At 41.7% G+C, this 23,977-nt stretch overlaps 1 protein-coding gene across 11 annotated transcripts in view; it reads right to left on the bottom strand.

Annotated features, from left to right (window-relative positions):
• Window positions 1-23,977, bottom strand: part of ELMO1 (engulfment and cell motility 1) — a 309,392-nt gene that overhangs the window by 97,778 nt on the left and 187,637 nt on the right. For all 11 annotated transcript variants that reach the window (XM_064506561.1, XM_064506560.1, XM_064506562.1 and 8 more), the window contains one exon: window positions 8,985-9,121. In XM_064506561.1, coding sequence (XP_064362631.1) covers window positions 8,985-9,121 — 137 coding nt within the window. The remainder of the gene's footprint in view (window positions 1-8,984; window positions 9,122-23,977) is intronic.

Consider the following 23,977-nt stretch of genomic DNA (forward strand, 5'->3'; position numbering starts at 1 on the left):
TCTGAGGAACGAAACCTAGTATTTCCTTCAGGAAGTATATGCTGAATCCCTCCCATCCTATCCTCTTCCATTTATACAGTCTCTGGGAACTTGAGAGGACACTTCTAGCTAACAGCCCAAGGCCCAACTTAATCTGTGATAGGAAAGTCACCACCAGCTGTTGCTACAGCGATATTCGTGTAGGAACCATTCCCTACAAAACAGAGGGATCACTCTTTTGTAGAATTGCACGTTTCCTTAGAAAAACAAAACGGCATTTCTGTCTCTCACAGCTGTAGGAAAGAGCAATGACCCTTCTGAACGTGCCCTTACCCGACAGCAGCTTTCTCAGGCTCTTTGCCTAGGCTGCCATCAGACACGGGAGGACAACACCAGGTATGCCAGCAGACTTCCCCTCCCGTACAGCCTTATCACAGCCCAGCCACCCAATCTCGATTTACACCAGTACACCGGGTAACAGGATAATTTTGTCAGACGCTGGCCAGTTACTTCATGTTCTAAAAATAGCGAAACGCAGCAGGAGCAACTGACTGGCAAATGTAGTCTTTTTAATGGTGACTGACGTATTCAATCAAGACAATGCACGAGATGGAAACTCCAAACAATGAAGGACATTGTATAAGGACAGATGAGACAAAAACAACAAAAAGCCATGGCTTTGCTTATGAGACACGTATGAAAGATTTTTGACGCTCTTTTCAACTACAGTGCTATTTAGATTACAATTACTTAAAGTGAACCAATAATAATATAAACTCTTCTGCCACTCTAAGAGAGGCTACAAAAATCTCATTGTCAGCTGCATCATTCATCATGATAACCTCATTTCAACTGAAACAAAATCTCTGAGACATCACTCACCTCCCCCCTCTTCCCTTCCCTTTTTTATTTGCCTATAATAAGGTCTACAGTCTAGGGAGCTTTCAGGCTGAATTCCACGCATTGTGATTCACAAAATGAAAATCTGGTATTATATGCCCACTGACATTCACATCAGCAGCAATTCATGCAGCAAAAAGCCATATGCCATGCACCTCTGATTTAACTGTATTACAAAAAACATACATTAGAAAGAAGAAATAAAAATACAGAGGCAAGAGTGGTTCCCAGGATCTGATTATTATCCACACCTGAAGTCAAGAATGACAGGGGCAATAGCACAAAATACGCTGTTCTGGTGACAGTTCCAGTTAGTTTATATCATTTCCCTTAGAGACTAGAACACCCTACATACAAGTGAGATGAATTCTTTCCCAGTACAAAATGGTTTTTAACAGAGTAACAGAGGGTACAACAACAACAATAAAAGGTTAGCACAGATAACCTAGAGCCAGTGTCTTCCTCTGGCTTTCCACTTAATCATTGTTTTGAAGGCTGATACATATATTGGCTTGATCAGCACCCACAGAAATGAAAATGAAGGGCACTTTGAAAATACAAAGTACCAACAGTTTAAAAAATTGCCATCTACAAGGTGTTAAGGAGACCTGTGCGTGTCCTGCAATAAAACACACACTTCATCAGGAAACGGGGATAAAATCCACTCTTCCAAGGAAGTCTGGGCTTTTACAAATAAGAGATTTAACTGCTGAAACCAACAGCAACTTTCACTGGGGGGAAAGGATGAGTCAAACAAACGAGTTACTGACGAAGGAATGGATTTTACTAAAATGTTCTATTTTTTCCCTTTTCTTTTTTAGTAACAGATCCTTTGTTGAGACACCCCATCCTTTCTTTGCTTTCTGCTTGAAGAATCCATCTCTTTCTTAATGTATCCATCCTCAGACGTAAAGTGGCAGAATTTCAGCCTTAAAATGCTTCTCCCTTTAAGTCTACAGCCTCCATGAAATCATTACATACCTGATCACCAGAGAAGGGCAGTTCAGCTATGATAATAACTAGATGTGACCCTGCTACTAAAGGCTTCCAAAGCCTTCCAGCAAAAACAGAAAGATGGTATTTTTAATGAAAAAAATCTTCAAGCTAGAAAAAATACTTCATATACTACAACGTGCAGAGAAAGGCAAGTGTGTTTCTCCTTACCGCTTCACTGTTCAGTATGAATACCTATATCTCACAAATCAAGTTATTTCAAATGTATTTGCACTCTTGGTAATTTTTCAAAAGGAAGCAACTAACTAGGTTGAAAAACGCAATACACTTGTTCAGTTCCTCTTAGGGCTTCAAACTTTGGTGTATGAATATATAAATTTAGATCTGATTTTTACAGTCAGATCCCTCAGTAAGTGGAAGGCTGTATCATCGGAGTCTTCAATACCCCTCTTCAGGTGCCTGCAGCCCGAAGCAGCAGAGGAGAAATAAACTTGCTTTGATACATGCAGTGGGACACATTTGGGCATCTGACAGGTGTAGATAAATGCACAGAGATGGAGAAGTCCAACAGAGCCATTCCCAAATGAACAGCTGATGAAGGAATAAATCTGCAATATCCAGGTCACAAAATGCATGGAGCACTGACCAAATGCTAGGGAAATGTCTTAAAACGAACAGGCTCTCCCTATATTACATTAAACCGTTGAGAACAAAGCCTTTTTAAGCAAGTGACTGCTAACAGAATAGGCCTGACAACCTTCTTGTACCCAGTTAAACTCCTCTAGGAGATTCCACTGTATTTGGAGACTAATTTTTTTTCAGTTAAAGCTCACCTTTTCTCTATAAACCACGCAGCCGACTTGCAAAATGATTGTTGTCACAAAAATATATTTTTGCTGAATTCATGCATTACACAATTCATGAAACAATGTATTTACAGCAATTATCTTCTTCCAATAAAATTTAATAAAGTACTAATGGCCTCAGGTGTGAAAATATGGAATTTAATTTGCGCTAATCTTTGTAAGCCTGGGGAATACTGAATTCACTCTATGTGGGAATAATTTATTTGCAGTATCCCTGACTGATACAAAGCATTGCCAAGGGAAGGTGTAATAAACCTAACCAAGGTGTAATCATTCCACCGGCTCAGTGTTTCCCACAGGTAAAATGCAAACAGAACAGTCTTCCAGAGGTTGTCTCAAAAGAAGTTGAATTCATCTGCTTCAGACTGGTGAAACACCCAAAAGAAAATAATAAATGCATTGGTGAACATCTGTGACAAGCTATTCAGAATCCCTTCCCATATTTAGCACTGAAAGAAAAAATTAGGAAGACAGATTTGTGTTTGACCAGAAGGCTTCTACTTTCAAGGGCTTTTTTTCTCTCCCTCTTCTTTAAGGGAATGGTCCTTTGGTGTTCCCGGAGCTATCACGTGCCATCCTCCTCTGAGCGTCTCCATGTGGGGTGGGAGAAAGGCACAGATGCAGAATGAAGCAGGACCGCTTGGGCTGCCGCCGCTGCTGCCACAGGCAAGAGCCACAAAACGGGATGGAAAAGGGGGAAGGAGGAATTGGCCAGCAACCATGTTTCTGCTTTCGGCCCTGCCACTGCTTTGCTGTCAGGTCACTGGATCCAGGTCCTGCAAAATGGGGTTATCGCAACTCGTCCAGCTCTGCAAAGTGCTGAGAAGTGCAGCATGTTGTTCCTGCTGCTAGAGGGGATCCCTGGAGCATGCGAGGAGACCCACTCGGCCTCCAGGCGTGCTGCTAAACTCCAGAGCCGCCACATGGCCCAGCTGGGGAAAGGGGGGCAGCGCGATGGCAGTGAGGGTGGCACGTCCCATAGGGCTGCCCACAGCCCACCCTGGCATCTCCCCTACTTGCAGCAGACCCGCAAAGCAGGCGACAGGTCCTCTGCCACGGCCACCTCACGTTGCTGCCCTGACCCTTTCTGGACAGCCTCCGTAGGCCTTTGCTCCCTTACGGTTACATTACGTTACCTGATTTAGGTGTTGGCCCACGCGGCCTCCTTCCACATAGAACACCACTTCCACACAGAACACCACTTCCGCAATTACTCTGGTTAAAATCCTGCCCTTGAGCAATCAATCATATTTTGAACCTAGCCTTCAGCAATTATTCATCCTAAAGCTACCTAAAACGTGACAATACTAGAGAAGCTAAGAAATCTGTAGCATAGCACTTCCAAACCGTCACTGAGCACAGAAATAGTATTTTTCATTTTTATGTTATGCCTGGCTGCCTTTTCTGTTATCTTGTCACAGAGCAAGGAAAAATGTTCACAGGGTCTGAGCATGAGCAATAAACATCTTGTGGTTATCAAATGCCTCAGTGTTTGCTTTGGTATTTAATTACAGGACTCACGTAGGGCATTTATTGTTTGCATCTGCTGCCACTGTGAACAATATCCACTATACTGATTACCATACAACACATGGTTTGTTATGCGTATAGCTGTCAGAGACACGTATTACAGTCTTGCAGAGCAGACCTCACTCCTGCACCAGGGATCCAATGCTATGGTTTGGCACAGCACCGAAACACGCACGCAGCACAAGCGCCATTGCTCAGGGGAACCCAGGTCTGCCATCATGAAATGAATGCCAGCTTTGCCAAAAGGCTGAAGTCAGAATAAATGCTTTTCTCATTACTCCAATACAAAATAAAATTTCGTGATAACACTTAGAAGTTGGCATTTTATATTATGAAGATCTAAAACATACGGCCAGAGGGCAAAATAAGTTAACTGGAGTTCTCAGTAATGAGAAAAATCAGTAGCATCAATAGCCAACTCCCTTTTTCTGCTCCCCAAACCTGTAATTTCAGGGAATACAATCAACTTTGATCTCAAGTGCTATACACCATGGGAATTATAAAGTTTTTCCAGTTTTGATGTCCCCTACTTAACTTTAGCCACGTTGAAAAGACAAGCTGTGCCTTTGTTACAACTAGCGATCTTCGGCTATCTAGGAACCCTATACACTTCGCCCACTCTCTGCAAAGTAGCTTCAAAACCTCAGAGGGTGAATCAAATAATTTTGTTCTCTAATACACAGTGGGACTAGAAGCAGTAAAAAAAAAAAAATTTGCACTACACAGAGAATTAGCAAATTGTTCTGCAGGTCTAATAAGACAAGCTATGACTGGCCCTGCAATTAAAATAATCCATTTTTTCACTCTTCTTCCTATTAGCATGTGAACTTCAAAGCTATAAGAAGTCTGAAATATCTGGAGAACAGAGGCAAGAGGATAATCTCACAGAATGTCCTTCCTAACTGTGCAGGTCCCATCTCATGGCAAACAACAGGTGTATTTTACAATATTATTAATACAAGATAGCTATCGCAATGCAAATCCTAATTAGGGCAAACCAGGCTCATTTACCTAAGTGCAATTAGTGGAGATCAACACAGAACTTTCCACTGGGAGTTTACATTAATGTGGCACCATGGGAGGAACTTCAGAGTGGGGCAGTTACCTTGAATTCCACCTACCATCAAGTGAAGAAAAAAAACCAAAAAAACAAACCCTCCCCCCCCCCCCCCAAACCCTTCTTAAGTGAATCACTTAGTAGCCTGTGTGGCAGCTAGGCCTGTCTACCCTGAGCAGGCAGAGCAGGGTAGGTGGCCCAATGTGAGGGATGACTGACTGATGGGCACCCATTTAAACTGGCGGGCTGGTGACAAATATTTCTGGTTTCTGCTGGAATGTGAGCAAACTCAGTCCCGCTTTTCTGCAGTCACCACCGACTCTGAAATCAATATACCATCTTTTCTTCTGCTGCGATAAAACATGTAGAATTATGTAAAGTTTGGAGACAAGACTATATTTTCAAAGTCATAAACCATGCTGTCCGCTCACAAATGACTGTGGAGGACAGAGTTTGTAAAGTGTCCTTTGATCATCTGTAGGCTCAAAGAAAACCAAAAAGGTTTCAAATAGAATTGTTACCACTTGCATGTCTGTCTATCTAATTGCACTTAATTCCTCTAGAAAACTCACCAGGCATGAATTATGTATGTCTTAAAAATGTTATAAAGGCATAAAATAAGCTTCGCTGCCTGACTGGATTATTCTATTCAGACATCTACTAGTCTATTGAGAGACTGTAAAAAAGGCTCTAGGTCTGACAGTATTATGCTATCGCCATAGAGATTCGAGGATTTTTTTCTAACACGTAGTGGTGTAAGAGTTGAGCCTGACAAAAGGTGTCTGTCTTAATGAATGAGAGTCTAAAAGACAAAGCGTGAGATCAGAAATGTCTCACTAAAACGCCATCAAATTTTTCCAACTACGAACAAAGTGCTGTTTTAATTATTTTTTAAAGCCTTAAAATGAAGAAATTGATATGAAATCTCCACAACATGGACTGAGGAACTACGGTGGAGCAGTATGTTGTTTTGCCATCAAAAGCCCTTGAGAATAGGCATTGAAACCTGAGGAGAAATATCCAACTACCTCACCTTTTTTAGCACCTATCATTCTTCAATACAAGAGAGGAAACAAATCTTTGTATGTGCACACAGACCTCCTACCATCCCTTGTATGTGCAATCTCCTGTGATTAATCAAATTTTAAAATTAAACAAAAAAGCTCCTTTTCTTCAATTATGATTAAAGATCACAGCAGGCAGATTAGCTTTCTAAGAGAAACTCCAGCTATCAAAAGCTACCATCCAATATATTGAGAGTTTCCAAATTATGTTTTTTGGAGATTTGGGGGGAGGAGGGGAAGGAAGAGGAAGAAAAAGAAAGATCCCATCACCCAAGGGAATAACAAGCTGTAGGAAACTGTTTTTTCATACATTACCATAGCAATCAAGTTACTGAAACTGAAAAACAGTAATACAAAGAAAGGAGAAAAGAGGATTTTTCACATAAACCAGACTACTGCAACTTGTAAGGCCTGCCTTCTTCCCATTCACTCCTCAAAGTGTGGGCTGAATGCTCCCTGGGTCCACATGGCCTCTGCCTGCCAAGTTTTCAACTCTGACTACTTAAAAATAGATACCCCTAACACATAGAGAAGATGCAGAAAGAGTATGAACATGCCCTGACCACCAAAGCCTTTGCCAGTAAGGATTAAAAATTGTATTGTTTGGTTTGGTAAAGCCATCAACACTGGCAGCTGTCACCCATCAACCAGATGGGTAAACCTTGGGTACCACTATATAACATATCATCCCCCACAATCCAGAAGTGCTTCATGAGCCCACACAACAACAGTTTGTTTCACTCACTGATGGTTATCAGCTGAGTGATCGACCTCACCACCACGTGTCATTTGGAAGCAGATGAGAAGATAAAATCTCCTTGTGACTGGAAGACAGGATTTAGATGAGCAGAACATAACGGCTGAAATGTTAGAAATGACAGAGTCATGAGATTATTATTCCTGCCCCTTTACGAAAAGTGTTAAGAAATCAAGAGTGACCTGAGTAGACAGAGATCTTGGGTTTGTCTCTTATCCACCATACTGCCATCACCACACACAAAGACTGGTAGCATGGTGGGAAATCCTTGAGCTTTGTCTGTCCTATGGGGTAAGTATCACCTATGTCTGCAACGGCACAAGCAGTAGGACCTACTACCCACCCTACTCAGCCTGAAAGAGCTGCTGGGTGAAGCTACAGCATTTTCAATAACAGAGAACAAAAACAACAAGCTAGTTAGATCACAGAAGAAACTGCTTGATCTTTCAAGAAGCTCCACAGCAAGTGAAAAGTAAGTTTCTTCATTTTCTTTTTAGGTGGTTTGGGCTGCTGCTAGAAACAGGACTGTTCTTTCCCTGAATTCCCTAGGATTACTAATAATATTCACACTCAAGCTCTGGGGAACTTTATACACAAATCCTTCATTTCACTGAGATAAAAGATCTGTAAGTAATAGGCACTTATTAATACACTTGCCTAAGACAACCACATATTATGAAGTAGCCTTTTACAAGCTGCTGCTTTTTTATGGCCTTGATTTCAGGTTTCCATACTGTTCAGTGAATTATCTTGCTCTTGCTCCTTCTGTTTCTCTGGACCATTTGGTAGGAAAAGCATGTCAGAAGTTCCAGCCAAGAACAAGGCTCTGGGTCATTTAGGCAAAACGGCCAGCATTTTGGACTTCCCCTCTCTTTTGCCAGGGCTTAGGCCTTGCTGCCAACTATCTTACCTAAAATAAATTAACAATGGCTATTCCATACAGTGTCCTGAAGGTCCACCCTTACTCTGCAGGGGAAAATGGACATTCAGACCATTGCAAAAGCAGACCATTTCCAATCAGGGGTTAGGCATGATCACCCTCATTAGCTCTCCTGTAACGTTCAGGTCTGGTGTCTTTACAGGATCTATATGGCAAATGCTAAAACAGGGTGGCAGTCCCACTCTTCACTCTCGATAAACATCTCTATAAGCAACATCTAGTCTCAAGTAAAGGCTAAAGATCCAGTCAAAGGACGCCAACAAAGGATGCCAGCTTGCCAGAAAAGTGCAAGTCTCTCATTTTTGCAAAGTGTAAACAATACTGTCCAGCCTCCTGGTAAGTTAGTTAAACTGGGATGTGTAGGGCCCACTCAGCCAGCCAGCTCTGCTTTCCATAGCTTTGCTACTAGTCAGTAGATTGTCTGACAATTCCAGATTTATCTCCTCAATAGAAAGGGTGTGATACTGAGTTTTTTGGGTTTTTTTTAAAGAATTTTTAGCTGGTTGCAGTGCACTGCACTTTGCCAGGATCGTGTCCACTCTTGAATATTTTACCACTTTAGTGCTCATATGAAATGAAAGGGATGCACAGAATTATCACTGCAGTATTCTCCTTGCATTATTTACAACCTTAAAGGCTGCAGCACTTCGGAATAATATTACTAAAAGGCAGAATTTCCCCTCAAGCCATGTTTTTATCTCCACAGTCTGCAGTGCAGCATGACTGGAAAAGGTCTACAAACCTCCCTTATACCTCCTATCCCCTACCCCCACCTTCTAAATGTGGCCTCTCTGATGTGCAAAGAAGCTGAACAGATGAAACTCCACAGCATTCAGCGGAATCAGTGGGATCAGTAAATCCCTGTGCCCCTAGGTAAGAGTGCACAGCCTTGCTTCACCGTCCTGCCCAGTTAGTCCCTCCCCACCCTTTTTCTTGCCTTGTTGAAGTCCTCTGAAGTTGCCCTCATTTCCTTCCATGTCTTGTTCAAGAGCTGAATGCAGATACAGAAGAATTCTTCAAATGATCTGTCATGGGTGAAGAACATGGGATGGAAATCGTTGCAGGTCTCACTGGCTAAAAACAGAAAAAAACAAGCGGAGTGGAATATTTACAGGCAGGAACTTCAAAAACAAACAAATAAAACAGAACCGAACTACACAACACAGAAAATACTATAATCATCAGGAATCCCAGTTCTAATAGCAAAGGATGCCAAAACATTATTCTGAAAAGCCAGCCTTCGTCTGCAGCCTAAAAGGCAATAAAACACAGTACAGAGCCTCTCTCCAGCAGACCAGAAGCAAAACCAAGAGGAAGTAACTACCTGTTTGCCTGAATATTCTCTCAGTTTGTGCTTTGTTTGTGCCAAGTTCAGGCTGGGACAGGGAAAGACAGAGACAGAGCCACAAGCCTCTTCTTCAAAAGACCAGCCTTCCCCACTACTAACAGCATGGACCATATTGTCTGTTGAGAACCGGACAGTGAACCCAATCAGTCACAGAATAATATTAGACCAATGTATACACTGAAATGTGAAACACTGCTGACACAGCAGATAAGCTACCATATTGCAGGTAGAAACACCACAGAGGTAACCACAGAAATCTAGACAAAAGTATAGATGAGAATATAATTGATCTTTTTCTTTTCTATGAAAATAACTGGAAACAAAACAATAAGTGGATCTTGTCATCTGTCCCTTTTGCTTTTGTTTCTTTCTTTTCCTCTTTAATCAAATACTGGCTTTAAGGAAGGCAAAATAAAAAAATACTATAATGATGATCTCAGAAAGGGAGAGTATAGTTTGACAAGACTGCTATGAAGCTCCTAGAGTGAAGACTGGATTTTCAAAAACTAAGGGTAGGGCTGAAGCCGTGCTAACCTCTGGGCATTTCTGAAGAACTTGGGGACAGAAGGGGCTTTAGCCGAGGAGAAAAAAGGCTCCTTAAACCCTGCCATGACTTTCGGGGCTACTTTAGTAGGTGTAGACTCACATACATACAGCAACATCTTCCCTTACTTCCAGGATCAAACGGCCACCCTTTAGATAAGGTTCCTCCGCTGTAAGAATAGCAGAAGTATGGTGCATCAGGACAAATCGCCCTTTTTCTCAAGACTGGATCCCTGTCTCTGATATCTGCCCTCTTTCAGTGGAACCGGAGAAATTGGATTAAGACTCTCCACAGTAATATGTGAATGGCACAGCTAGGCTGACTCTCTCAGCTGCTCGCCACCACTTGGTCCCAGGGCCTCCTTTAGCAGCACATCCACCTGTTTGGTGTGTTTAATTACCTTTGCCATCATAGCAGCTGCTGCCATAGGCACGTGAGTTGGGCTCAGAATCACCTGAAGCCTCAAATAAAAATGGTTCCTGATATTTCCCAAGATGCAATATTCCAATTATACAACAAAACTCTGAAGCTTAATTGTAGATTTGAGGCTTAATTTTAACATCAAATTTACTAAGATCTAATCAATTCCTCAGCTATGTAGTTAGGATGAAAGTTAATTTAGGAGCACCAGGTTTCATTCTAATCAAATAAACTCCATTTACTTTGAGGGACGTGCAGCCAAGGGAGAATTAGTCAAAGCAAAGACCTGTATTTACGAGGCAGGACTCAATCCCTTTAAAAGAATAAAATGCCTGAGGCATGATTTTCAGAGCACCTTCAGCTTCCATTCATTCAACTGGAGCTGCAAGGGCTCAGCACTTCCAATAATCAGACCTTCAGCCTGTAATAATGTTAGAGACACAACAGAGCAGATTCTCAGAGGGCACTTGTCTTTAAGTCATGAAATGCTATACTGATGAGAAGAAATAAAATAGCACCAAGCAGAAGAGTGCAGCCAATACCTTGGCTATATAAATCACAGCATGAAACAAGGCAATAACCTTGACGTACACTGGCCTTTCTGATCCTCCTCAGAGCCTGAGCTTATCACTGCTCCTCCTCATAAAAATCAATAAATCAAAATAAATGGAAAGGCCAGAGATTCTCAGAAACTTGATCATCGATTCTAACTCATGCTACTTATGATAATCAGGCCCAAACTGTATCTATTATGTTGACTGCATGCAGAATTAGAGGTGCCCCTTTTTTTAAAAAAAATGTAACTAGACTACATACTGCAGTTTATGACTTTTCAGTCCAAAGATAAAAGGGTAAAAATCACTATTATTGATATAAATGGAGAAAGTTACGCCTATTAGAAAGCAGGATCAATGCCTTAAAGGAATCCTAAGAAAAATTCAGAAACAAATTATAAACAACTTCTTCAAAATTCCCACTCAGCATCTAGATAGTGGTGAAAAAAATCCATACTCAAAGGTAGCTTTTTCTTATATCTGTAAAATTCTAGGCAAAATGATCCAATTCAGTGGAAGCATCACAAATGAAGCACATTAGCAGTATTCATATTATAGCATGTGTAGCAGCTGCAACTCAGGCCAGGCTTCTGTTCTGCTCAGAGCACCTGAATGTCTAATGAAAGACAGTCCTTCCCTCCTTGACAGATAAGTTGAGGATGAAGAAAAAGGCAAAATGTTACTGGCAGTTTCCAGAACAGAGTAAGACTGAGCCCCAACCTGTGCTCTTACCTCTCTCTCTCCAGTCCCAGGCCAGTGCCTTCACTATCAGGGTACTGCTGCCCTCTGAGAGGTGGGCAAGTTTAGAAGCAGTTCAGTTTTACCAATTACAAACTTCTGAGATTTGTTCCCCATCACACACACACACTACCTTGCAATTTGATTAGTTGTCATCTGAAACTGAGGTCCACCACTGGAACAATTTGGAGACCTTTTACACAGGATCTTTTACAGGTGCAAAATTCCTAGCCTTAGGCCCACCACTGTCTAACCTTCATTTTCACAAACAGGAACCAGCCACCTTTACACCACCACAAAAATCATACAAGCATATGCCTGCAACCCAGCAACACAACTCAACGTGGTTATTTAATAGCATCATCGGGTTTTAATTATGCCTCTGTGAGATCACCTTTGAAAGGCAAGTCACAGAAGAAAAGTCTGGCCTACATAAATCAGGTGAAGATCTTGTTGATTTTCTCTTCTTGGCACAGCTCTCGGAGCAGTAGATCAATGTGCCAACTATCGTGATTCAAGTAGTCCGTCAACTTCTAGCTGATCTACAGCTGTTACTTCGGGAAACAAAGCTCAGTTCACTTCTCATCATAAATTGTACTGGCAAAGAAAAAAAAAAGTGCTAATTTCTACCTGAGACTTTTTGTGGTTCTTTGAGTGTGTATTTTTAGAGTGTCTACCCATAACAATTTTGTCTGTCAGTTCATTTTTTAAATTATGAAAAAGACATTCAAGCATCCCAGAGTGTTCAAATGGTAAACAGATTTGATATGTTACGTTGCTCCTCTGCGGATTAGCAGAAAACAAGAGGAAAAAGCAAACAAATTGAGAAAGACAAAAAGAATTGTATCTTCATTTTTTACCCCATCTCTGAAAGCCTTTTCCCATAAGAAACAACAACAAAGACACATCAGGGTAGAATTTCTTCTGGCTCTGTTGAGAATAGTTAGGTATTTGCATAGGCCTGTCTTGGAAGGGCACGGATTACAGTGGGACATTTCAATAACTGATCGACCTGAAGTAATGCAGAGATTTAAATTTCAAAGTTGCTGTAGTGAACTGGATGCAGACAACAGAGATTCCTGCATACAAGACAGATGCTGGGAAAGGACAAATGTCACCAGACCAAACGGCTGGCATGTCCCCTCCTCGCAGTCCAAACCAGTGTCACCAGTCAAAGGCCACCAGTTCACTAGAAGGTGGTACAGATACTGTGCTGGTAGCTGAAAGTGACACCCTTTCTACTTCAACCCAAAAAATAGCTTGGGGGGAGGATGCTGACTATATCTCTCCCCCACCTTCAAAAAAATAAAGGTGAGTTACGTGTTACATTTAGTTTCCATCCTAGAAAGAAATCCAAATATAATTTCTCTTACAACTTATTTTTTGTGCAATACTTGGAAGTAATACAGAGATAATCCCTCATCCCAAATTACAACAGCAGACAGAGACACAATAATACACCTCTTTAGACAAGGTATTGCCCTAGGTCTTAAGAAAACTCTGCTTTCTTCCTGGCTCGGCTTCTGAATGCCAAGTTACTACTAGATGCTCAATCTCTGCCATGCCTTTAAAGTGATAGGTGCTCATTCTGATCTTTCAGGAGTTCCTGAAGTTAGGAAATGAGAAAGATGGTATTGATATGAAAGCAACATAATAAGCAGTAGTCTGAAAAAGAACTTTAGAAACTGGGAACACCCAACCCATTATTTTGAAAATCCACTCACATTGCCAGGAGGGGACAGCTTGGGTAGTTTGAATGGCCATTTTCCAGGAAGCAGGAATCTTAAAGACATCTGTTCTCTTTTAAACAGATAAGATATAAGGCCTCTTGAAGAGATCTGAGAAACAATCAGAAGATGCTCAGCCTTCACAATTATAAGGCAACTAAAATTCTGCACCTAGAGTTTTTCCTCACATTGGGAAATCTTGACTGTATTGTGTGCATTACAGAAGAAATGAGTAAAAAGAGCTGATATCCTGGCACAACAAATAAAAATATTATCCTTCAGGCCAGACAGAAGCATGTATTATTCTTTTAGTAGAAGAGTGTTCAAATTAAAACAAAACCAAACACTAAAAACTTTCAGGTGTACTCAGACACTTAAACCTGGCTTCTGCTACTGCATGTGAAGACAAGGACCCCAGAAATCCAAGACCCATGAAACCATTATACAAGGTAAAGAACAGGCAAACCATCCAAAACAAGAGCTATGTTCACACTTCACACACAGCTCACATTCCTACTAATAATGAAGAGCCAGTAAAAGGTATACTGGCATATTTTAGTCAACACTTGAAGCGCATGCTTAAGTTTTCTAGGAATTGTTCCTTGATTGATAATTATGCAATACAGGAAGAAAAACGTTTAATGCTTTATAAAACTCCACAGTCCACTTCCTTTGCAATCTGTATAGTTACTTCCCCTGGAGACTGACATTTCAGTGGCTTTCCCACTCCTTTCTAGAATTAAGGCTTGAATTCACCATATTGGGAACGCATATCAAAGTTATTAATGACTAACAAAGCATCTCATCATGGTTGTCAGCTACATACAACCTGTCTACAAAATACAAGTGGAATGGATTCTGTTGAGTAAATTTGGATAATATATAAAAGCAATAACATTGCTGTGTGCTCTCAAATATTTCACGAGCTGGCAGAGCTTAAATTGATCAAATAAGTTATTCAGTCAGTCACATAAATACGATCACCGGGCATTAATGCTGTTACCCTTAAAGGGGCAGAAAGTGACCTGTGGGGAAGAGTAAGCCCCTGCAGTGGGGGGTGTTATTAATGGATCCTGGGTTCCAAGAAACTCGTCGAGAAAAACATACTGAAATTGCCTCCATCAGCAAGACGTTGAGATGAGGGAAGCAGCAACACAAAGCCCGGGGTAGCTGGCTAGCAAAATCCCAGTGAGAGAGGGGTCTGACAATATGTGCATCTGCTGGAAAGGTGTCTGGGATCTCCATGACCAAACATTCACATAAATCTGTGTTTTCTATTACTGAACTGCTGTTTAATTCCGCACGAGTCATTTATCCCTTCTGTTGTTTCCCAGTTTCACAGAATGGAGACGATAGTATTTGATGAGAGGAGGGGAGTGGCAGAAAGACCCACTGCCGTTTCTGAAGTGTAGCTGCCTCCACAAATGAATGGTGCAATATGGACCTTGGAAATCTCAGCTCCACTTGGCATGGCCTCCTCTGGAATTATTTACCAATAACAGAAGACAACCAAAGAGCAACTAATTCTCACTAGCCCTCTCAGGAGAAAAAGCACTGTAATTTTTGCTTCTCCCTGAAGATGAGATGTAGTAAAAATAACTACTGCCATGACTATTATGTACACAATCAAAAATTCTCTCAGTAACAGATAAGTGCACCTAATACTTTAGAAACATTCCAATTGGCAAGTTATCTACACTGCTGATCCCTGTAGTCTTCCAGCAATAATCTGAGAGAAAACCTTTGGCTACCTTTCAGTCATGTGACAGGGAAGCAGTGTAAATTAAAGCAAGAAAGGTCACTGCAACAACGGCAATGCAATAATAAAGTAGCAATGTTGCTGCCGATTGTGTAATTTTCCTTTCCTAGGGAACAGCGCTGTTTAGAAGGCTCAACCGTTATTAGAAAAAAAGCCACTGGTCTTTTCTTCTTTGAATTGACAGCATTAGACACCGGCACCTAAGCTTCAAGAGACAGAGCAGAACAATACAAAGAGCTAAGCTGCATTTGTGAAACTCTAAATCTAGGTGCAATTATTTGAACATTTTGTATGAAACAAAAAAGGGTTAAGGAAGCTCACCAGATCAATGAACTGTGCAAGATGTGCCACTGGTATCACAGGAGGTGGCAGAAAACATCCCCCCAGAATTCCTGACACGAATTTCAGGAGTGAATCCAATTTTTTCAAGTTCACTTCTCATTTCCATTTCTTATAAAAGAGAAGCCTGCATAGCTAGTTCCTGTGATAACCTCAGCCCCAGAGAGGATGAAAATCAAGACAGATGCACTCCATTCTGGAGGAAAACTAGCATAAGGCTAGTAAGAGGCCCAAAAGTCACTTAGTTTTTTCATCACCAAAGCAGCACACACAATTATGTGGGAAAGGGCAGGGCAGGGCAAAAATGCCCCCTAACAAGGTATGTAGTGTTTCCAGCGCACACTGCACCAAAATTACCTAGAAATTATGGGTACAGGAGACATCCAACAGGTCACTTTACCTAATCATATTTAGCTGGAAGAGAAAGGATATGAAACTGCTATCATGCAGCAAAACCACCAACTCGCAGTCCTCATAAAGCAACAAGGCAACAGCATTTCTCTGAACCAACAAGACTTCTGTTTAAGAGAGCTATAGAGAGAAACTAGAGGAAAAGTACACATTAAAGGCTTGCTACAATTTCCTTTCTGCTTTCTTTTCCTTTCCTATAGCTTTTCCTTTTCTAAGCTGAGAATAAATTTCACCAGGCAATGGAAAACAAGGATTTCATGAAGCCTCAAGCCTGATGAAACAGGCAGGACTAGGACATGTACAGCACATGTAGCCCCAAGGTCTTCATTAACCTGCCCAGATTCACTGTGAAGGTGACCACTGCTGGATTAGAAACATGTCCCTCCCCCCCCCCCAGTACCATTAAATAAAGGATTTTATTGTTTTTAATCCCCCTCTATCATTTCCCCAACTGAAAGCAGTGTAAAATGACTCCTAACTACTGCGGCACAAGTCAGTGAAGCCCCGCGCTCATCACTACCAACCAATACAACAATTCAGAAATGCCATCTGTTGTATGGACGTGAGGAGGACGCTGCAGGATGAAATCCAAGCAGACTCACCCTGCCACATCCAGAGCTGATAGTGATTTGAAAGAAACCTGTGAAACCAGTGGTGTCCACACTACTATGCTGACTTTGTAAAAATAATTCCTTTTGCAAGCATCAGTAAATATGGAGACTTCCCTGAACCTCTCCTACTTAAAACGGATCTGAAGATTGAATGTCGTGGTTCAGAAATGCAAACAGAAAGCCAAAGTGCAAAGACAGGAAGGTACTAAAAGGATCTATACGCAACAAACAAAAAGATCACAAAGAACGCGCATCACACTGATAAGGGTGCCCCATCCCGTTCAAAAAGAACCCATTTTTATTTGTGATGAAACAGGTGCGGGATATGAATAACCCTGAACCGTCTCTAGGATGTGTCACAGCACACTGTCAGCCAAGCAGGAAAGTACTCGGCTTCCCTCTTCACTCCTCTGCTACTGCCAGTATAAAAAGCCGGGATCAACAACAATAAAAAATGCAACTTTAAAACCTGACAGATAAAATGGAGTATCATTTTCAGAGGTGAGGGAGCACTTCATTCAGATTAGTCATGCACTTGTAGGAGAAAACTCTGTAAGAGCTGAAATGGTATGAAGGACTTGTAAAACAAGGACTTGTATTGTCCTATCAAAAAAGAATGTCTATATGTGAACAAGAGGAATTGATCTACAAGCACAGATCTGCAATTACATTCTAGCACATTTACAGTACCCTGGAATAAAATAATGTTAACTAATCACTGCAATAAATATGCTAAGGGAGTGTGAATGGTCACTTTAAGTAAACAAACATAGAATAAAAAGGACTTACATAGATAAAGTAGAACCTACAGAAGCACTTTTAACAAGCAGACAAACTATGCAAAACCTTCTTACAAAAATAATCCTGCTGCTCTATCTGGTTCCTGATGCCCTACAAGGGTAATGATGGCTACATGAGAGCTTACAGACCTCTTAAAGAGGCATTTCTGACATTTCTAAGCCATTGGACTGTCTACTTGAAGGCTGACTGACACAGCCAGTGGCATCCACAGAAGGTCAGCTAAGCTCACACCTATCAAAGGAAACACCTTGTCACGTATGCTACACCTTGATGCCTTAGTCCCTTCCCCGTAACATCCTTTCTCTCCTAAGCCTTCAGGGAAACTAGCCTTACCCTGTATCTCCAGACAAATCAGGAAGAATGACAGTAGTAATGGGGGAGGTAGATATTCTCATCATTTATAAAGAGCAACATTTACACTGCATAACAACTCTTTTTAGCCCTACAACACCCAGTGGGAAAGTTTATTCCTAAATGCTATACTTGGGCACATTTTCTATTAACTTCTCTGTCGCTGCAGACCCAGAACTTCAGGGCTGAAGCCCGAAGTCCCCGGGGTGCAGGAGAAGCAGGCACCCGTCCTGTCTTCGCTTGCACACCTCTTTGACGTGCACCCCAAGCAGCAAGCTGGGGGATGGCTGTTCACAGCAGGAACGCTAGCTTCTCACTTCTTACTCTGCCTATTCTAGAGAGCTCCAAGCTTATTGCTTCTCTTCCCAAAGGAATTCTTACTAAAAAGCACACTGTTACCACTAATTACCCATTTTCTTTATTAGGAAGTTACTTAGACTGTACTACAGGTTATAGCTCATGCCTCTCCAAAGACCTTCTGTGAGCTACTTCATCAAGATATTCTGGTTACCATTTGAAATACAGACCACGCTGTTTCGATTCACAAGAGAGGAGCTGTCACTGAAAATTAATTCTGCTTTGAATGGGTTGGCTAGGGCTCCACCTGTAAGCAAAACTTAAAGAAGCTTGTGAAAACCAGCAGAAAAACACTACAAATAGTGAACTGGAAAATCTACAGACGCTTATTTTAGGTCTGTTGTTATCTAAGCATCTCCCATTCCTCCTTTCCTCATAGGGATCTCTCTGTTAAAATTAAATGTTTAAAATAAAAACACAAAAAAGTCATCATTGAATAAAAGAACTAGTGTAAAACACACTTTTTTTTTGCATTTGATCTTACAAGTGAGCAACAGCAGCAGAACTGCAAGGAAAAAACAACAACAAAAACAAATGAGCAGATGGAGAAGGCAACAAACATGGAGACAAGCCTGGAAGGAAAAGCATACCTTTTCCCAGGACCAAATCATTCCTCTTTAAAAGAAAAAAAAAGTTTCAGCTGAATTACTCATGAAGACCTGGCATGGACTGCCACAAACCCTCCATACCCATCACTAGAGGTGCCAGTACACACAAGACACCTCCTTTGGTGCACTTTTGTGACAGGCTATCAGGCTACCATCAATGCCCCATGGTGAGATGAATATCAGGCTGGCTGCCTGATACCTCTGCCTGATCAGCCAGGCTAGCTCCCACGGTGCAATAGCTGGGGGAGAACAACTGACCAGTTACCTAAGAGTGAGTAACTTAGCTAAACCTAGTCAGCGCTAGCCTAGGTTTTCCAAGTATCTAGGATTGTGGATAAAAGCTGCCCTGGCATCATGGAAAAGGCAGCAGGACAAAACCACTCTGAATTCCCTAAAAGAACCTGTTTTGAATCAATCTCGGACATAGTCAAAATGCCAAACAAGGTAACAGAATGAGACATGGAGGAAGATGACATCAATAGCAGTACAAAAAGATGATTGTTTATGATTAGCGTGATGGAAATTCACTGTATCATACATCCTAGAGCAATGGTAGCTCATCACTCACATCATATCTGCTACTGAACTGTGCTGAAACGACACTACTTACACAAGAATCAGGAAATCCACTCTCACTAGCTCCGTTCAATTTCTCTGAAAAATGTGTGTAGTACCATGACTACTACAGCTTCATTTAGAACAACTTACCTTAGCAATATCACCTCTCCTCGCTCCCCTTTTGCATCCCTACGAACTGCATAACCCCCTTAAAATATGTGCATCTACGCACATATACAAGTTATATACAAGGTGGAAGCGAAATGTGAGAAAGAAGGAAGTGACGACTGCATACATGTTTGCACAGACAAAATCCCGTGCAATTTACCCCAGCCTGGCAGCACCCCAACACTTCTGCAGCCCAGCTGCTACTCCATCTGTGGGCTGCCACGGGCAGCCAGTAGCACTCAGTGAGGCAGTGGCAACCGTGATCTAGTCACTTGTAGGGAAATGCAAACCCTTGTGGACTCAATCACTACTGGGACCCGATCCATCTTGCTAAGGTGAAGGGTCATTAACTGGCTGTAAGAACTGCATCTTAGTTTTCCAGCCACAACTGTCCAAACTGTCTTTTCTCCTTACAAGTTGTCTTAATCTGTAAATTATGTTTTTAACTATCTATACTATAGTCCCCAAAACCAGACTGACAGAACAAAAATAAAACTGCTGAAGCATACTGTTTTAACATACACCAGACTGAGTAATTACTATTCACAAAGATGGAAAACTGTGATGAGGTAGGTGCAAGCTGCCCAGGAAACATTAAAACCTCAACACTTGTTAGTAAGATCATCACCATAATGCACTGCACAAGTGCCAAGCATCTTCAAAGGGCCGTGTAAACATTAATCAATCGCTAGAAGAACATTAGTTAACATTAACTCTTTAGATGTCAAGCTTAACCACTTGAAAAGCAGTCAGAGAATCAAGCTAATTAGACTGCATGCTTAACAACCAGAGAAGCTATTTAAACAACACACTTCCAACTAGCACATTCAGTTCACAGGCTACTTGAAAGGAGTTCTGCACTTCACTCACTGATACAGACTCAGCTATTTGATACTATGGCTGCCAAAGCACAGTTTAGGATAGGGAAAACTACTGTCATCAAAAGTTACATTTTAGAAATGTTTAATTAGGCTGTAATATTGCCTTACTTCATTTATTGCTTCTCTTTATAGGCTGAAACATTCAGCCAGCATTTCAGCTATACTACTGTAAAAAAAAAAAAGTTAAAACATTGTATATTAGTCTGGGAAATAGTTCTCTCTTGCTTTGAAAGTATTTTGGGAGAGCAAACTTTTTCAAATGAATTCCTGCTTTATAACCTGCAGCATTTGTGTTGAACATTAACAAACATAATTCATTATAACCACATAACCTTTCAGATTATACAGTAGTTTAGAGAATCAGAGTTCAAAGACAAATGAAGACGCGCAGGTTTCTCTCCTCACTGTGGTAGCTGTAAAAAAGCCCTTGAGAATAAATGACGTAAAGATGCAAGAGACTGGGAGAGGACAAAGGCCCAGAAAATGCATGAAGATTTGCTGCGGTCACATCTTTGCGAACTAGCAGAATCAGTTTAATAAGGAGGAATTTGGTCTAAACAAGAACATCTCTGGTGTTAGCGACTGCACAGTATTCCCCTATAGCCTGTTCCATTACTTATCTAGTCTGAAACTTTGTTATTGTCATTGTTATTGGATATACATTTTCTCTTTTTTATTGTAAACCCATTATTTGTTTTGTCCTTGTTGACTGCAGGAACAGTATAAAGTAATTTTTACATCATGCCTTTAGGTTTCTGAAGACAGTTATATCTTTTCTATCACTTCATTCCACCCTGACCATGAGTAATTGTTTTAATTTTTCCTTGAGGGTCTTATTTTCCCAAGCATATTATCACTCACTCCAGTGATACATCTGTATTCATGACAAACAAAGACAAAAACAATGCTTCCTCAGAACCCCAAAAAAATATAAGCAAAAGGCCTTCAGCTGAAATTTGTCTGTTGTCTATGGCTGCATCTGAAAGGGGAGCTAAGCTAAGCTGCTTAGAAATTCTTTCCCACTACAGGACAGACACTTAGCAATTTCAGACAGAAAAAATGAAAGTCATCTCAGACAAAACTCCTATTTGCCTCGGCACTTCAGTTTGAAATTAGTTCTCAAAATTTAGGATTATTGCCTTTTTTGTTTTTTAAACCAAGTGTTATCCCAGTCATGTCTCAAGAGATGTTGCATAAGAAAGTCAAAAAAAAATGCAAAACTAGTACAGGTTAAAAGTTTCATAACACAATCTCCACAACATTAATTCATTCTAAAAAATCATCATGGCCTTAGAAAGTATTCTTCAATTCATCCTTGACTGAATCTGATCAGCTGTGACACCTGTATGGATAGGTTACTTGCATCTATTAAAAAATTTTTAAAATAACCTGTCCGAAAAGGGAAAGTATTTGCCAGTCTGCTGTGACAAGTTATACTAACAGTATTTCAAAACAGACCAACAATAAACAATTGAGATTTTAAATGCTTCTTTGAAGAAATGGTTAAATATTCCCTGTCACCCACAGAGCAGATTAGAAACGCTGGTTTCAAAATCACTAAGGCAAAAAAAGCCCATACCGGTTGGGTTATGTGAGAAAAATAAGTATCAGCCCCTCCCTATTCCAACTGGCAAAAAGCAGCAGAAACTCTTCTTGGAGTAGACTGAAACGTGGGGACCCAGGAGGCAGTAGCAGCCCAGGGCTTTCTTCTCTGCTCTCCCGCGAGGAAGAACTCTGCTACCTGCAAGGTGCACCTATGCTGGTGACCCCAGCGGTGCATCCCGTTGCACCGGTGCGTGCATGCATGCGTGTACACATACCTCCAGCAGGGCACCCATGCAATTGCGCAGTTACCAAGAGGGGAGTACCAGAGCTTTGCTCCTCTTGCTCCCCCGCCACAGCATGAGCGCCATCCCCGCTCCCCCCGTGAGGACAGGCTGCAGCTCAGCAGCGTGGCAGTCAGGGGCGCCCAGGCTGCAGCAGAGAAGGGGGCAGGCAGAGCTAATGCCTCTCCCCACATTGTGGCCCCTCACGGACTCTCCTGCGAGACGTGACCCCTCCTATTATTGCAATAGCCTCTGATAAAACTGTACTGGAATAACCTAAGTCAGCAGACAAACTCAAACTGGAACTGACTCAAAATAGCCTCAACTGATTTCTCCTTGTGTTACCTATTTATACATTTATTGTAGAGAAGCCCCTTCACACAATACTAAGGGCTTCACTATTCTTTAGCACATTTAACAGGAAGTTAAGCTTACATTTTTTTCCCCCTTCTCATAACTGAAAGGCACAAAGAAAATTTCTTTGAAAGTAAACTCAGCAAAGTCCAGATTTTAAAGACATGGGTATGTGTTCAGGCTACCAGAGGTTTTCAGCAGTCCAAGCTGAGCCCAGCTCAGGCTGTGCTCCCCCACGCTGCTCCAGTGTGCAAGTCAAACCACACGTCTTGGCCACACGAGCGCATGAGGGACCTCTGTCCTCTCCTCCCCGGGGCAGCAGCACAGACACCCCTTTTGGAAACAAGGCATCGCAGGAGAGCATAAGCCCCGGCACCTCTCCCACGTCAGCTGGCCAGGCGCCCTCGCCTCGTGTCCCCAAGCCTGCGTAGTTGCTCCCTTTCCTCACAGGCTATGGACACATCCTGGTTTTCACACCAACGGTTCAAATCCTAGTTGACGCCTTCTGCAATTAAATGTGTAAACAGCCGCAATTCATCTGTAAACCCTGTAAGCCAAGAAGCCTAAGTTCTCACAGGCATAGGAAGGTATCCAATCATGCATCAAACTTACTTCTATGTAAGCTGCAAGAGATTAGGCTTTTTCCTTTGGAAAAAAAAGTCACTTTTCTTTACATGTTTTGTATTAAATATCCATTTTTGAAACCACGACCCTTCCTTCACCTTAAAAAGTGCTTCCCATACAGGTGGGATGTCACTACTGCTCTGCAGCAGAGTATGCACTCTGCTGCTGCTCCCACTGCAGCCTTTGCCGGTTAGCCAGGTTTCACCGCTCCAGGCAGCACCACCAACCTGCCCATGACGTCCCTCGCCTCTGCCCACGCTTTCCCAACAGCTCACGATACCAAACGCAGGGGCAAAGAATAGATGGCTCTGACACGACAAAAATGAGATTATGGAAACAGCCTTATCCCAAGCAAATAAATAAATTAATACATAAACCCCATAACACACACAGCCCACAGCACTTCATGTGGTGGGAACGGCTAACCTCCGTCTCATACAGTCCTTCCCCTCGTCCTACGCACGGCCTTGCAGGTGAGCACAGGCTTTTAATAAATTTGTCATGCGGGGACGGTCTGAGACTAGGAAAACACACACAATGCTTCTAATTAAAAAAGGAAGGGGGAAAGGTGAAACTGCTTGTTACCAGGGCTACTCTCAATAGCAGACAAAGCTTAGGGGCAAATTTTGAAGGAAAGTAAGTATGAAAACGTTGATGCGAATAGAGACTGGGATAAGTATTGCATGGGTTTACCAAGAAGAGTTTGACTAATCTAATCTTCTTTGACAAAATAACTATTGTTTCTCATGAGTGGAATGTGGTGGACTTAATCTCTCTGCAGTGCAGACAGATTTGTTCTGCATCCAACTTGTTCTGTAAGATCTTTTGATATAACACTCTGTGCCAGACAGAAAATCATTAGTTCATCTGAGAAAATGAGGTCTAGTACAAGAGCTGGTGAGGCGGATGAGATGCTGGCCAAATACAGAAGTGACAAAAGAGAAAGGGGAG

The sequence above is a fragment of the Dromaius novaehollandiae genome, chromosome 2 (assembly GCF_036370855.1).
Source record: "Dromaius novaehollandiae isolate bDroNov1 chromosome 2, bDroNov1.hap1, whole genome shotgun sequence".
In the NCBI taxonomy this organism is placed as follows: domain Eukaryota; kingdom Metazoa; phylum Chordata; class Aves; order Casuariiformes; family Dromaiidae; genus Dromaius; species Dromaius novaehollandiae.